At 43.6% G+C, this 16,758-nt stretch overlaps 1 protein-coding gene across 1 annotated transcript in view; it reads right to left on the bottom strand.

Moving 5' to 3' along the window:
• The window catches only part of LOC138246473 (IgGFc-binding protein-like), a 292,884-nt gene that overhangs the window by 38,346 nt on the left and 237,780 nt on the right, over positions 1 to 16,758 (bottom strand). Inside the window, exons 20-23 of the mRNA XM_069201110.1 lie at positions 5,339 to 5,667; positions 3,327 to 3,900; positions 1,614 to 2,212; positions 482 to 1,049 (exon numbers count right to left, since the gene is read on the bottom strand). Of these exons, the coding sequence (XP_069057211.1) occupies positions 482 to 1,049; positions 1,614 to 2,212; positions 3,327 to 3,900; positions 5,339 to 5,667 (2,070 nt within the window). The remainder of the gene's footprint in view (positions 1 to 481; positions 1,050 to 1,613; positions 2,213 to 3,326; positions 3,901 to 5,338; positions 5,668 to 16,758) is intronic.

Genomic DNA, 16,758 nt, shown 5'->3' with positions numbered 1-16,758 from the left:
TACAGTTTTACCAGTGTCCAGTCATTACCAGAGAGAGGTTCTGGATGTACAGTTTTACCAATGTCCAATAATGACTAGAAGGATGTTGTGATTGTACAGTTTTACCAATGTCCAATCATGACCAGAAGATGTTCTGGACGTACAGCTGTTCATTCATCACATATGGGATATGTGGTATTGTTGTCTATCTACATATAAACCCATGTACATTGCACACAACCAGAGGGATCTCCTGGAGTAGGTTACTTTAGAAAAGATGTGATTTTAGCGCATTTTTCGAAAAGCTGGAAGTTAGCCTAAGATGTTCAGGCAGGAAATTCCAGAGAGGCAGCCTTTGGCCAAAACAGTTTGTGGCCAAGAAAGACTTAAGTGTTAATCTGTAATAATTTAGTATGTGTGTGGCTTGTCGAGTCTGAGACACACACTGTAGAGCCACATCTGTACATATACATCAATGCATAGTTTCTGGACTAGAACTTACGGCAGAACGCAGGTGTTCTCCACTCCTGGATCTTGATGCCCTTGTCTTGGCAAACGGATGCATAGGTGCTGACGGCACTGCACACGGCAGAGTAGTGGCCTTTATACTGACAGGCATCAAAGACGCAGTCGGTGAAAAATGGTGTTGGATCGATGGTTTTGTGGCATGAACTGAATGGCCCATTTTCATTCACAATGATGTCACAGTACTTCTCACTTTTGTATTTCTCCTTGTCGGGCTCGCTGCAGGTTGGACAATCAGCACCACAGTCTCCTACACATCCTGCGACCTCTGCGACCTTCCAGCTATCTCCGAACTGAGCGGAGTTGGAAGCCACCTCCCCGTTCTGCAGGATCATGTCATCATCGTGCTTATGGTTGTAGTTGCCACAGAGGCCACATACTGCACCGGCATAGGTGCTTGGCAGCATGACTCTTGCATAGCCATCCCAGTTGAAGTTCACTGTCATCCCAAAATCAGTCTTGACCCACGCATGTGGGGAACCAATGAAGGCCACAATTTTGTTGCTTTGGTAGTAGAATGGCAGAGCTGTAAGGATTCCATTGACCTGGAAAGATTATTACAGTGACTGTCAGTGATAAACAAGCAAGCAGACACTGCAGGTGGAACATGCAGTAAACAAAACACATCATAGGGCGCAGTACAAAGAAACTCACACACATTGGGCATGCCTGCAAATTGTGAAAGGCATTCATTGAGGATGGTTGCATACTAAGCAGCACACAGTTGTGAAACTTCTACACAAACAAATGGACACATTTCAATCATGCCTAAATGTTTGAGGATTACATTACACAGAGGTACTGACTGATTAAATCAAAGAACACCCTTCAGTACTGCTATACTTTTTTCAGTGTTGCAAATTCTTTAAAGTGATATTTCAGTTCTGAAGGCACACACATCTGACTAGGTGTGGGTGACATTACTGAGGGGGCTCTGTCTCTGTACACTCAGAGCATTCTGGAACTTCATGGAATGGGATATAACAAAACATTTAAGTAGGAGCTGTAGCACCAGGCAAGACATTCTCCCTTCTGTTTCTGAACCTACTAGTAATGTGTAACTAAAATGTCTAGGTACAGTAATTCATGCAGCAAGAGACATAGTTTACCTGGATTTGGAAAGGATAGTCCTTGCTGAGGGTCACACTCATGTTGTAGACGTTCAGTGTCACCACTTTGGTGTAAGCAACAGATTTTCTTCCCCTGTGTTCATTCTGAAGATTGACAGCAAATGGAGTCAGGGTCGGGTCTTCGGAGCATAGCCCTGCCATCTGATAGACACAGGTGCCCTGGAAATCATATCTGTGACCATCAAAGGAGATAAAGTGAGGATCCCCAGAAGCTGTACAGCTGGAGTAACTGATTGGGTAACAGCCACGAATGCCGTTGACCACCGTGCACCGTTCGCTGGCTTTACAGTGGTCATTCTTGCACACCACCATGCCTAGTTCGGAGTCACACTTGCAGTGCACTTGGCAGTTGTCGTCAGACCAGAAGTCTTCATCTGGCTTTATATAGAGGCCATTGTAGTTGCAGCCGCAGTCTTTAATGCGGACGCATTTGTCGACACTGAGGACAAAGCCTGTATTACACTGGCAGGACTCTACACAAGGGAGACTGCATGTGGTGGGAGCTGTTCTGTCAGCGCAGGTGGCTGGGCAGGCATTTCCACATGACTCATAGTGGCTGTTCTCACCACAAATAGGAGCTGAAATGATAATGCATAGAAATTACTGGTAATGTGCAGCGCAAAGAAGTTATAAGTAGTTGAACATGAGAATTTCGTTGACAACAATATTGTGTGGCATAAATATTGTGCCCAAAGTATGCTTTAGAAATATTTAGATCCATTGCATGTAGATTTTATGAACTTCAATGGACCAATGTTCTGTTAGGGATATTTATAACACATTATCAGACAATATTTAGTCCATGGTATTCTAGTACCGTACTCTTTAAACATTCTGTATGATGGAAACAAGTGTGAAAAACAACCTTGCTGCAAAAAGCTAATTCATGAGCAACTTCATCTCCATCGATTCTCACTATTGTGCTAGCATCTCCATGATGGTTGTGCCAACTGGAAGGACCAATCAGAAAACAGAAACAGAAACATGTACAGTTGGCCAAACAGTCTACAGTGAATACAGTAAGTCACCATAAATGTGGCCAGTCTCTGCCCACAAATTATTAAATAGGAACCAACTAATTATGCAACGTTATGATTGTGTAAGCGATAACAGGTATAGGGTACTTTCAGTCTCCTCTAAAGAGAGACCCGGGTGAGACAATATTGTGGCAGCTGCTCATCAGAACAATGCCAGTGTACGATTGGTGAGTTATAGCAATGTAGGAAATTAAAAAGGTGAATGTTTTGTAATTTTTCAGCTGATCGACTACAATGGAAAATGGATCACTAAAATCTCTGAAATCTATTGCTATTAAGTGAACTAGAACAAGATTCTTTGTCTGGAACCTAGTTTCCTTTCAGGGCTATGGATTCTATACGATTGAAGGCTTGTTAGTTAGTAGCAGGGTGAAGATGAAAGATATTGCAGATGAGACTTTGGAAAGTCATGTATGTATTTCAAGTAATTGTGGTGGCAGACCACTGGATGGCCTAGCACATACTTTGGTCTTATACGTGCTCCTTCCACACCGTCCCCTTTACCTCAAATAACTTCTACAAATGGATATATTTATTATTTCAGTTTAGATGGCTATTTATTCCTCTTAAAAAGGCCACCTTCCAACTTTCAGAACTGGGATCCAAAGTCAAGCAAACATTAAATACCATCAAGAGGTAAGGAGGCCAAACTTACTGCATCCTGATGGAGTCCTCCAGTCATAGATCTTAACCCCTTGTTTCCTGCAGGTCTTGGCGTAGGAATCCAGAGCCTGGCAGAGGAACTGATGCGCTCCATTGTTAATGCAGACGTCATAAACACAGCTATCGAAGAAGTCACTGGCATTGATTTTGACATGGCACTCGCGGAAGGCGCCATCAGCGACCTTGCTGATGAGGCCACAGAAGTCCTCACTTTCGTAACGGGCTCTTGCGTCCTCATCACAGGTCGCACAGTTCCCTGTGCAGGTGTCGAAGCAGAAGAGATCATGGTCGATGACCTTCCAGCTGCTAGCCCAGTCAACAATGGAAGACATTTTGGTGCCGTCAGGGGTCATCATTTCATCCGAAATGTCCTGGTTGAAGTTTCCACAGAGGCCACACGTGGTTCCGTAATAACTGCTAGGGATTGTTACTAACAGGTACCAGTTCCACTCGTAGCTCACCTGGAGCCCAAAATCTGTCAACAGAGTGGCTGAGCCGCCATTCTGCGTCACCGTTATTTTGCTATCTTTAAGTGAAACTGGCAGGTTTGTTTGTACGTCATTCACCTGAAATGGAAGAAGTAAAACTTGATGTAAACATTTCTAATTCTTACTGTTGAAGAGGTCAAACCATGCTTGCAAGCGAAAACGCTCACACTCCAATATACCATACTGCCTGCAGTAGAAACCTTACGCCATAATGTTGCATCTATTCTGTGGCCCACAAAGCCATCTTCTCTCTGCTGCTGCATTAGTAGCTAACACCTAACCCTTCTCTCAAATCTTCTTCAGGACAATGGGATCTGCACCGATGTCTTCCTTGTTAAATGGTCACTACCAGGCCCCACCCTATTTCCAGAGTTACTTGGCCTCCCCAGGTTCTTGTGCTGCGGATTTGGGTGGGATACCACTCTGCCTGATCACAACTGGCCTGGTGTTCTGACCTTTGGTTTTCCCAGGTAACACAGGATTTTGCTGGCAGGTAAAATCACACCAGGCCTTGCCTGCATCAGCAGCCAACCCTTGTTTTCCACTCCACCCTGACTTTTTTTCCGGCATGGGGGAAGAATTCAATGCCCACCCCCTACCAGAACTAATCTTCCCCTTCCCTCCCCAACTTTCTCTACCCCCTCAACCCTGCCCCACACAGAAGCCACCAAATACATATAGCATCTGCACAGAGCAGATGGTAAATATGTGTGTCAGACCTTTCAGGAAAAGGGAGGTATTGTATAGAATGCTGCACAGTAATTCTGTGTCTGCACTGTTATTCCTTGTCTGGGGGTTTTAACGCACAATTGCACGCTACTGTTGAGGTCAGAAGTCATTCTAACAGTAATTATGAGGTTCAGAGTTTGCACCCTATTAGCACAGTGCAAGTCGTAATCACGACCAATGTACTTTCAAGGTCATAGCCTATCCGGCATCTTTTCCTGCAAGTGTTTAATGATGGACTCGAACCAGTGCCGATTACTAGAGTTTTATGTGGGCCGTCTTTCCAATTACTCCTCCTGTGATACCATTAGAGACAAGGTACCCTTAGGTGAACTCTACATTTTTAGAAATATTACATAACATAATCCGGAAACGCCAGTTGTCACATTTCGCCTAACTTTCTGCTAACTTTGTGCTATATTGCCCTTAAACATTCCTGCAGAACTTAAGATTTCTTCGGTAAAAGGTATACAGAACAGTCAGACAGAGATTGTGTCTTATTGTTCTCTGTCTGTCTGTTCTGTATGACAGCAATCACAGAGGATACTACAAAATGTGTTCCATGAGAGTTGCAAAGTGAAAGAATGACGACATTTTTACACTTGAGTTTGCTGGAATAGAATCTTGCTTTAAAAGCAGGTGGTCTGGAAAGCAACCAGTAGAAGCACCTATGGCCTACCTAAGGGAAGAGATGTCACATATCTGTCACTTATGCAAAAAGGCCACCTAGAAGTAGTCAATACGAACCTTTATCATAGCATAAGGATTTAAAAGTAATGGGAACACACACCCTTATTCTTCCGTTCTCTCCCTTGTGGATGGATATCTTGTAGCCGTACACATAGATGTTGACCAGTCGCACATACGAGACAGCCTGGTTCCCTCGGTTGTCGTTCTTCTCATCGATGACGAATGGGACGAGGCTTGCGTCATCACCGCAGTATTTGGAGATGGTGTAGGAGCAGGTGCCCTGGAAATCGTAGGCGTAGCCATCAAAGGTGTGGTAGTGTGGGTCACCCCAGCCCCAACAGGAGCTTGAGTAATTAGGTACACACACCGGGAGATCGTCCTGCACCTTACAGGTTTCCATTTTTCGGCACTTCACAGATTTGCAGGGGTCTGAAAGATAAGACGACATTGGAAGACTTTAGAAAAATTAGATTGTGTTTGCTATACCTGTCCGTGCAGGCATGTTTCTCCAAGTCAATCTCACACCAGTGGCTGGAGATGAGGGATTGTAATTATTCAGTGAATGACTCAGGCTTGCTATCTGAGGTTATGTTGACTCTAGAATCATCCTTTTAACAAATTCCTTCAAATAAAACACCCTCTCTGAAATAGGAAATCAAAACTTATTTTGGTAAAATCCATCAGCGTTTCACATCATAGAGTTTTTATAGAATGTTGCTATGCCACCCTCTTTTCATCCCAGCACTGGGAATCTCCTCTCAGAATTGGGCACAATCAAGCCGTAGTACCTTCATACAGTAATAATGTTAATGCAGTTGGAAGGTGTGACATTATGTATGTATTTGTAGTACTGGAGAGAATGAATGAAGTACAACGCGTGGTACAAAGGGTGCTAGTACCACACTCACTGTAATGGTGTGTAACACCTACTAACTCTAACTCCACTCCAGATTATCTCTCCTACAGGGAGCTGCTAATTGGGCACTGCTGAACTTCTAAGGTGCTCAATTCCACGTCTCTTTATGACACCATAGCCCACGGTCTCCAGCTTTACCCTTGCTCTTGATCACCTGTTTCTGCCACAGGATGTTTTGTCTACACCAGATTAACTTGCAGGTTGCTTTATGTTTTTACTATTCTTTCTATAATTAGAACTTTGTCATTTCACTCTTGGGGCTCATATAATTTCAACTCAATTTTTCTTGATTCATTCAGTGAGGATATCTATTGCTGTGCCTGTTCTCATGTCCACTTTAGAATACTGGCCTTGGCGGCAAAGTTGAGACTTTGGGCCTGATTTACAAAGACAAACTTACACTTATGTGTGAGTTTACGTTTGTTTGATATTCACAAAGGTTGTTTACTAGTCAATCAATCAATCAGGAGGTTCTTGTAGAGCGCAAGCTTGTCATCCCTAGGGGTCTCCAGGCGCTGGTGTGATTCTGCGGGTCTTTCCCAGCTGGTGGAGGTGATGGTCGAAGAGCCAGGCCTTGAGCTGTTTTCTGAAGTCCTTCAGGCAGGGGGATGTGTGAAGGTGGAGGGGAAGGTCGTTCCAGGATTCAGAGGCAAAGTGGGAGAAGGAGCATATCTTTACGATTCTGCACAAAAAAAGATGGAACTGTCCTATCTTTTTACATGCAGAGACTCTGCAATAATAAAGATACCACTAGTAAAATACCTTTGTGAATAAAAAATTATCTTAAACTTACACAAAAGGGTAAGTTTAGCTTGGTGAATGTGGCCCTTTGCCTCTATGGTATGGGCTTTTCCTGTTTGTGCTGTGTCCATTTGCTTCAAACATGTTTTTCCTTTTCTCTTCTACAGGAGCTAAGGCCTGATAAAAACGCTCCGCCAGGTGTGCTGTGTTTAAAAGGACAACAGTTACACTTTCCAAATTACCAGGACCATCACTTATATAGCTCAAACTGCTGCTCTAGAAGAGAGTGCCTTGGAACTGTAAATGCAACAATGAGCAGAACAAGCTTTTTCCTAAAGAAAAGGTAGGTGGGAACGAGCCTGAGAGAGTCCCACAGCTTACCAATACAATAAGAAAAGGATCGGTCACTGATCCAAATTTTCTGATTCGAGGCACCTGCAAGAGCACAGTTCATGAAGACCGCAGAGCACGAGCAGGCCTATACAGGAAAACCTTTATTTGAAGGATGAGTAGGACCTACACCCTCGATAGCTCTCTAAATCAGGCACCGAGCTCTAAGAGTACTTCTATGCTGGATTGGCAACTATTGTAAGGAAGGAATAAGATGTCTCATAGACATCCTCTTTAAGACATTAAGTATTACTTCAGCGACCACACTCGGAACTAACAGTAACCTATTAAAAAGAAAGACAAGGAGACCCAGATATAAAAAAAATAGCATAGTTCATCATCGAGGTGACAAAGGCCAGGACAACTGTTTTACGTACAGATACCAGCAAAAAAGGAAGGATTCTGCAAGTGAATTACAATGGACCAAAACATTTGGATGACAGTTTGTGGAAAGAAAAAAAAGTAGAGTCAAGTAACTCACCCACCTTTCTAGTGCAAATGATAGGAATAGGAAGAGGTCCCAGTTCTTCGGCCATCGGTCGAAGCACCATTTGGGACAGTTGTTTCTAGAAAGCAGAGTCTCTGTCTTATCAGTGTTCAACTTCATGAAACTGGTGTTCATCCACTTTGCTACCACCCTCATACAGGTGGGAAAAACATTCTTAGGCCCTCATTCCAACCCTGGCGGTCATAAACCGCCAGGGTGGCGAATGACGGAAGCACTGCCAACAGGCTGGCGGTGCTTCACACGTCATTCCGACCGCAGCGGTACAGCCGCGGTCGCCCAGCCGGGTCCGGCGGTTTCCCACCGGATTAGCCCCGGCTGGGAGAATCCTCCATGGCGGGGATTCCGACCCCCTTCCCGCCAGCCTGTTTCTGGCGGTTTTCACCGCCAGAAACAGGATGGCGGGAACGGGTGTCCTGGGGCCCCCTAACAGGGCCCCAGTATGCTTTTCACTGTCTGCTTAGCAGACAGTGAAAAGCGCGATGGGTGCAACTGCACCCGTCGCACACCTGCAACTCCGCCGGCTCCATTCGGAGCCGGCTTCTGTGTTGCAGGCCCTTTCCCGCTGGGCCGGCGGGCGCCCGCCGGCCCAGCAGGAAAGTCAGAATGGCCTCCGCAGTCTTTTGACCGCGGAGCGGCCAATTGGCGGTCCCCGCTTGGCGGGCGGACCGCCTTAGTCTCTTCTAAATTATCAGAGATGGATGCAAAAAGCTGGGTATCATCAGCAATGACAGACTGCAGAAACCAAATGATCTAATCAGAGCAGCTAAAAGGGCTATATATACATTAAACAAAGTGGGACTAAGTGATGATCCCTGGGGAACACCACAAGGGAAACTAAAGTCACTTGAGTGCAAGGGGGCAAGAAAACATAATTAGATATTTCAGGTGGTTCGGAATGTTCCTAAGATACTCGAATGCAGCTAAGAGCATGATCTCAGTAACATGAAAGAGATCTAAATCAAGACTGAGGACCTGATTACGACCTTGGAGAATGACATATTCCACCACAAACATGACTGATATCCCACCTGTCGTTTTACAAGTACCATAGTATATAATGGAACTTGTAATATGGCGGGTGGAATTTTCGTCACGTTTATGACGCAGTATCATATCCGCCAAGGTCGCAATCAGGCCCTGAGTTTCATTTAACATATGAACATCTTCCACTTATGATGTCAATTCGGAGTTTACATAACTTTCTAATAACTTGGTCTGGAACAGCAATAATGAGAAGGGTCTAAAGTTAGAAAGTACTCATATTCATAAAAGGTTTCTGAGAAAGGGGAACTATGAAAACATGCTTCCAGCAGGCAGGAACTTCTGCCTCCCTGAGTGATTTATTGGACGTTTTCAAAAGCTTGGGATCTAGAAGGTCTTTAGCCACAGCTAATATCGATAGGGGTCAAGAATCGATGGTGAACACCATTTGATGCTAATCATTTAGGATACGCAACCCCTTGACATTCACTGGTTTAAAATCCAACAGTCTTTCCACTAAACTGAAAAGAACTAGACTCAGCAGCAGGAGGCATAACAGTGACAGAGGCAGCCACATCTAAGCTGCACCACATCATAAAAGTATTATCTTTAAAAACTATGCCAGATGATTACGCAACTTCTGCGAATGATCAATATTGTTCGAACAAGCAGAAGAAGAGGGGAAGCTACCGAGAATAGTAAAAACGCCCAAAGTAGGATTTTTTGTGCTTTCAATCTTTGAGGCAAAAATCGTCGCGAGAAGTGTGTATCCGTTGTTGGTACTTCTTAATAGCCTTACAATACATTTTGTTCTGCTGTACCATGTATAGTCTTTTCTCCAAAGATGCTCAGGCGCTTTTTGCTGCTCCCAACTCTTCTAAACACCAAGGAGAGGGTGACTTTCTTCTGTACGATTTGATGTTTTAGGCAATGGTTTGTCCACAGCATTGGCTGTTGCACAGAATACAGATATGGGAAGTGAGAGTGAAGGATAAACTTTAATTCCTACTCCTATGTAGCATGAGACTGTAGAATACATTTACTAGTGTCTGTGTGCTACATCTTTACTGTACAGGTTGTACTAAAACCTTAATTCGGTTCTCTAACATGTTCAGTAACACCAGCATCCAACCCTCTTCCCTAGAACTGCTAAGCTCAGTTTCCCTCCTAGCTGTACAAAGGGAGGATCCGATGGATTTCCTGAGAAGGGTCTGTACTGAGCCCAGAGAGAGCTACTCAGAGATATAGCTAACACAGTACAGTTTTTGATCCGTTTCCCTGTTAACAAATTTGAGTCATAAAGACGCACTACTTTTGAATGTGTCCAAACTGAATCCCACCAATTGAGGTGGTTGTTAGGTCACCCGGTCAGGAGACTCCGTACAACTTAGCCTGGAGTCCCAAGATCTTGAGAGAAATTAAATCTGTGTGTGTTTGTGTGTATGTTTTCCCACAGGATATATAGTTTAAACGCAACATAATTCTAGTGACCCATTAGTTGACGTTATCCAGTTTGTTTTTATCCATCTGCTAATGTGACTTTCAGAGCGGTGCACCATTCTCCAGGTGAGGTGTCATCAGAGATGGGTCAGAAGTAACCCCATCTCCATCTCCCTTTATTACATCTTTCCTTATGCAGCCACACATCCTGTTCCCAAAGCATTGCAGAGTCATGTAAGGGGCACAAAGCAAGTCCAGTAGATCAAAATTAGAGGTGGATAAATGATAAACTTACCCGCAGCATTTTTCAAATTTAACAAACTTTGCATTGTGAAAAAGTTACCAGATTTGTTAATTCTGTGAAACTGTGACTGGAAATTAGTGCAAATATTTTTTGTGAAGCAATTTTCCACTAAAAGTCTTATTTGCAAGAACGTTTTCTTGCTAACGGTATTTGCAAGGCTTGTCCCCCCATTTCCTTTAAAAAAAGCATTCGCATAATTATGTTCTCACTTTTTTTGTTCTTTAAATTTTGCTTTGTTTCTGAAATTCCTGAAGCGAATGAAACTTTGCACGCCGGTAATTAAGATGCGCCCAAGTACGGTGCAAAGGATGTCAGGCTAATGTGTCCTGCCGCGTTTGATAACTCCCCCCTCCCCCAGGTCTCCCATGCGTGGCTGCAGTAGTGTCTACCTGCGGACAGTGGCGGGCAGTGTAGTTTGCGCCTCGCAGAAGGCCGACAGACACTGTAACGTAGCACAGCACGCACCTGGAGCAGCACAAGTTTACGGGTAGAATTTGTTTTTCACCCAAGGAATACCATTATTTTTACAGCTTACTTGCTATATTGCCGGGTGTCTGTTTCTAAAACAAAAACATGGAAAATTGATCAGCGCTTCGAGATGCTCCTACATGCATTTCAATCGCCCATCCAATCGTGCTCTCACCGAGTAAATAAAATGTGCTAATTGCATTTTTGTAAAATAGTTACTAGTTTTATTTGTCATAATTCGCTTATAACACCTATAGCCATTTCGTTTTTGGAAAAAAATAGAGACAGCCCATTTTATTTACTCAGTGACAGTGAAAAGAGAACGTATTAAATGCTCTAACCGAGGTAACTTACATTTGTTGTGCAACTTTTTGGTCTCGCCTGACAGCGCAAATGCGATGTTGCTTGGAGGGGAATTGTTTACAGCACAGGGCTTAAATCCCGCCCACTACTCACTATTTGGTAGCTTCATTGTCACTCTTCTTGCTGCCTCCTGATTGGCCACCATATTGCCTACGTCACTTCCTTTTATCTCCCTGGCTCATGGACCAAGTAAATATTGATTTTGTTTGATTAGTGTCCTTGGGCTGCGGTGTCGGGCTTGCCCGTCCCCCGACCTACTCCCTCATTGCTGCTTGCCTGCCCCTCTCACCTCCCTTGTCACTCACTGCTGGTTGTTTCCTCCTCTATCATTGCTTCCTGTTCCTACTGGTTTAATATGTTGCCTGGTTGTGACTGAGAACACTTCCTTATGCTTGGCAAGGTTGCACCCATCGGAGCCGTGAGATGAAAATACGTATTCGGAGTGCTCTCTCTGCGGGGTGCATTGTACTTTTTTTTTCTTTCCCCTTCATTGTTGCTTCCCCCTTCCCCTGTAGTTGCTTGCCGCCACACCTGACTTTTTAGGCTAATCCACAGTTTTCTACTTTGGTATGTTATCACCGCTAACATACAGAACATATATTTCTCCATACAACCTTGTTTTCTCAAGGCTAAATTGCAACAAACCTTCAGAATGCACCATTTCTTCCAAATTACATTACATGTCATTACAGAGACGCTTGCTGGGACATGCACAGAATGATGCAAATGCAGAAATGCTGTTAGCCTCTGAGGGCGAAAGAATGGAGCTCTCTGAATAAATTGCTCAGAAACTGCAGTAAATGCAGTGAATTTTACATAGTTCTTTTATAATGAACGTGCATGCTCTCCAGCACCGATTCAGATAGATAGATAGCTAATCTTTATTGCTCGATTAAGAAAAACCGCTGCAATATAATACAAAAACCAAACGTTCATTCAGAACGAATAAGCACTGATTCAGTTTCCGAGGAAGTGGATGAAGATGTCAAAATTATGCACTTTATTATTATTTTTTTCAATCCAGTGTTTTTGTCACTGGCACTGAATGTATAAACATCTGAAGCAGGCTGCACTTAATGTGTACACTTTGAAAGCACCACAGAACATTAATTCACCGGTTTCTACAGAGATTACTGAATCAGTAGTGGTGTTACATGTTTATCACGTGTGTTAGAAAAACGTCCAGTTGTATCAGGGTCAGTGTGTGTTTCCTTCTAGCATGTGCTTCCACCAGTGTCTTGCAATCAACCCCCTTTTACATTCTTACATCTTTGTATCTCCCTTCTCAGTCACTTATTTTCTTTACATGAGGTTCTGCATCTGGCTTTACTATATATGTAGGGTCGAGCGCGCAAGCTCTCTGGCCCCTGTTGTAATCTCTCCATAAGCCTTTAACCACACCCATCAGTTTAGTTGGTTCATGGGCTTGCCTTTTAAAAATCGCTTGATTTAATTTGAGAAAGGCATGCATACGTCATGCCTTTTCTGGTGTTTAGCCCTCCTCGAGCGCACCAGTCAACTACTGAAAACATACGAGGCTCCATGTTTTCCGCATGGCTTCTGGACTACTTTTTCTTTTTATTTCCTACGCAGCGTGATCTCACAGGGCAGTAATTGAGCGCTTTGCATGACATCGACCCTGTTACATGGATAATTGCATAACTGCTGATACGTTTGACTGCGAGCAAACTTCTGTTTCTTTTTGGGGGCTCCTTCACGCTCATTCTCATGGTGTGGCGCTTTAAATCGTCTCGCTTAGGTAAAACTATATTACTTTACATTTCAATTTTTTTAATTTTTGGATCCTGGGCAGTTTGTTGATGTGAACTACACTCTCGGGGGCAGCATAGATTAGTACATCTATATGGAACTTCAGAATGCCAGGAGCTTACTTACTCCAGATACTGTCAGGGCTAGATTGCATCCTTTTCTACTGTGTCTCTAAAAAATATAATGCCCTGGAGTGCTTGAAGATAATTATTTTTACAAGCTCAGCTGCGCTACTTTCCAAGAAGCTTGCAAGATATAATATTTCTCCAGAGCTGCAATGATCGAAAGTTCACAAAACTGTGTTATGAGCACACAAAGTAAATGGCTAGCGGCAGAGGAAAGCGTGTCACGGGATGCTGTTTCTGTATTTTGTAGTTACATGTGTAGGCCCCGAGGCCATGGACTTCCCCTACGTTTCAATAGAGCATTTTGTATTGGGTTGATATTTAGCAGTAAAGCTAGTCCCACAACTGACATGTTAGTGTGTTGTCTCCAGAGGGCTAGCTTGATTAATTGCGCAAGCACTTTAGTTTTAAAATACACCCAGCGCAGCTAAAAACAGCGGCCACACATTGTCTGATTTTTTAAAACACTTTGAAATTTGGAAATCTTGAAACAAGCTTGCCTGGCAGAAGTATGCTTTCTCTGAATTTAGGGAATGTTTCACATTCCTATTAAACTCAAACACAATTTTTACACCTTTTTAAAGTGCATCGGCCTAATCATCCCTTTGACACAAATGTTCTGGAGAACCAAATTACTTTAAATTGTACCCCATCAATACCCCCTCACTTCCAGATATGTAATAATGCACCACCAGAGACTGTCAGCAACAATGAAAGCAGCTGTGACAGCATTTCTTCCTGTCGAACTGGTTCCAAGGACCTCATGGTATGTGCAACCCCTTCAGACAGTACTGGCCTTTTTAACAACAGCATATTCCCTTGTGGCACGTATGATTTTGGTTTTTGAAGCCCTGCATGTAAAGGATTATTGACAAAAAGCTCAATACTAGACAACTATTTAACACATGACATGGGGCCTCTTGGAAGTCAGCTGTCTTCCCTACCTCATACACCGCTTGGATGAGTGGCTTCTCCATGCCCCTTCAGAGAAGAAGGCATTGGAGGTTCTGAGAGCAGTCCAAACACGCCTAGAGAAGCATGCCTTCCTGACTGGCTCGAAGAAATGTCAACCAGTCCCAACCCAGGAGTTAAAATTTATCTGAGCAAGATTGACGCTCAGAAAGGGATGGTCTTCCTTTCGGATCAACAAACTGTGGCACTCGAGAGCTCACTAAGGCCCATATTTATACTTTTTTAGTGCCGCAGTTGCCTAATTTTTTTACGCAAAAGCAGCGCAAACGTACAAAATACAATTGTATTTTGGAAGTTTGCGCCGATTTTGTGTTACAAAACTATGCAAACGCGGCGCTAAAAAAGTATAACTATGGGCCTAAGGCTCATATTTATACTCTTTTAGCGCCCCATTTGCACTGCTTTTTGACGCAAAAATGGTGGCAACTTACAAAATACAATTGTATTTTGCAAGTTTGCGCCGCTTTTCCGTCAAAAAATGACACAAATGCGGCGCTAAAAAAAGTATAAATATGGGCCTAAGAGTGTTTCTTCAATGAAATGAAGCACTAGGAACACTTTGGCTAAGACTTCAGGGCCTGAAAGAATTTTGCGTATTACCGGTCATTACGACCTATCCTCTGGTCTTCGTATACTTGGAAAGACAGAAGGCAGCTGGGTAAATGACTGAAAGCTACCGAGAATAAACCGTAAAATTAGAAATCTGATTACTTATTGGGACACACCCTTTCACTAGGATACAACTTACACATCGCAGCTACGCATTCATTTACACACATATTTTTTACTATATTTAAGCCTGTAAAAATGAATCACACTCTAATTGTTGGTACATCTCCTCACTAAGCATTCTCAATGGGGCCTGAAGATCACTCACATATTCCTGCAATATGTGCATTTAACACATTACTTTCTGACTAGTATTAGAATCAGAGACCAAGCAGTTTTCTCACAGAATGGTGAAATAGGGAAAATAAACCCATACCACATTTCACATTTTAATCTGCAGCATAAGTAGATTACTTTTCAAGTAATTTCTTTTACAGAATATTTGACTCATAACACTGTTCAGAACCAAAAACTATTTATAGGCAGTCTTGGGAGGGAAGAGTGACAGGGGAGCTTGGATTCTCCTATTTGTTCTTGTGGAAATAGGGAAATTCTAGGTTAACTGGGTATTGCAGTGGTTCGTAACATTTTTAGGTCGAGCATAGCAGTGTGCAAGCGCTGCTCTTCCGACGTGTTGTTATCTTTTTGGCCTTTTAGCCACGCCCACCTCACACCCATTACTATCGCTCGTTCATGGGCTTGCTCTTCCAAAATTCTTTGCTATCATTGGTAAATGCTTTACGTTTGTCCCTCCTTGGGGCGGTTTGGTTACTGTCCTGGACAACGACCCTGTTACATGGCTAATTACACTTCTGCCGATACGTTTGATTACGAGCAAACGTCTTTTTCCTCTTGTGTGTCTCCTTTGCTCTCACGGCGGCCGTGGCACTTTGAATCGGCTCGCCTGTGTGAAACTGTATTACTTTTCATTTTCAATTTTTGTGGCAAGAAATGTCCGGTTAGGAGTTTACAACGCTAATAGCTCTAACTTGAGCAAATGCAAGACCCACTGCATTTGAAATCTCTACATTCGTTTAGTTGTCTGTCTTGTCTGTTGTCTCTCGACCTCCCTCCAGTCATCTGACTTGCCTTCCCCCACCCAGCAGAAGAATATTACAGGGCTAGTCCTGGGTGGGTAATAGTGCTTTTTCTCAAACGTCACTTTTAACCATGCTACAAAGCCAAGCTGCTTGTACACCATGGCTAAAAGACATTGACAAAGCCAGTGGTTCTTGCATAGGCGAGACCTATAGGCTTTGCCAATGCTTGCTTGACTTTGAGGTCCAACATACCTTTAACCTCTGAAAAAATACATGCAATTTACAGTGAGTGAAATAGGCAGTGTGTATGTGTGTCACAAATTAGGGATGTGAAGGGATACAACTTGGCACTTTGCTTAGGACAGCAAAAATTCTGTGGCTAGCTCCAGCTTTAGAATCGCAGTTCACAAATAAAAACAGACATTAGGCCCAAAATTACAATACCCTTATTTGCAAAAGGTGACATTATGTGCCTCATTATGACCCTGCGGTGGTGGTCGTACCGCCGCCAATGCAGCAGTCCGAGCGCCATATTACGACCATGGGAATAGCTCCACGGTCAGTCCGCCAGCACTGCCAGATTACGACTTTACGGCAGTCTGGCAGTCCTAATCCAGCAGGGCAGGGCTGTAAGCAGTGCTGCCTTGGGGATTAGATCCCCCTTCTCTGCCAGCGCTTTCATGGCGATAGCACCTTCATGAAAAGGCTGGCAGAAACGGGGTGCAGGGGGCCCTGTCGCAATGTTCACTATCTGCTTTGCACCCTATGCCCTATATCGCTGCCGCAGGTTCTATTATGAGCCGGAAACAATGCTGTAGTCCATTTCCCGCTAGGCCAGCGGGAAACTCGTAATTGCCCTGGCAGGGAGGCTGCCATACTGCTGGCAACCTACC

Source organism: Pleurodeles waltl, chromosome 7 (assembly GCF_031143425.1).
Source record: "Pleurodeles waltl isolate 20211129_DDA chromosome 7, aPleWal1.hap1.20221129, whole genome shotgun sequence".
Taxonomy (NCBI): domain Eukaryota; kingdom Metazoa; phylum Chordata; class Amphibia; order Caudata; family Salamandridae; genus Pleurodeles; species Pleurodeles waltl.
This window is presented reverse-complemented; position numbering and strand designations above follow the sequence as displayed.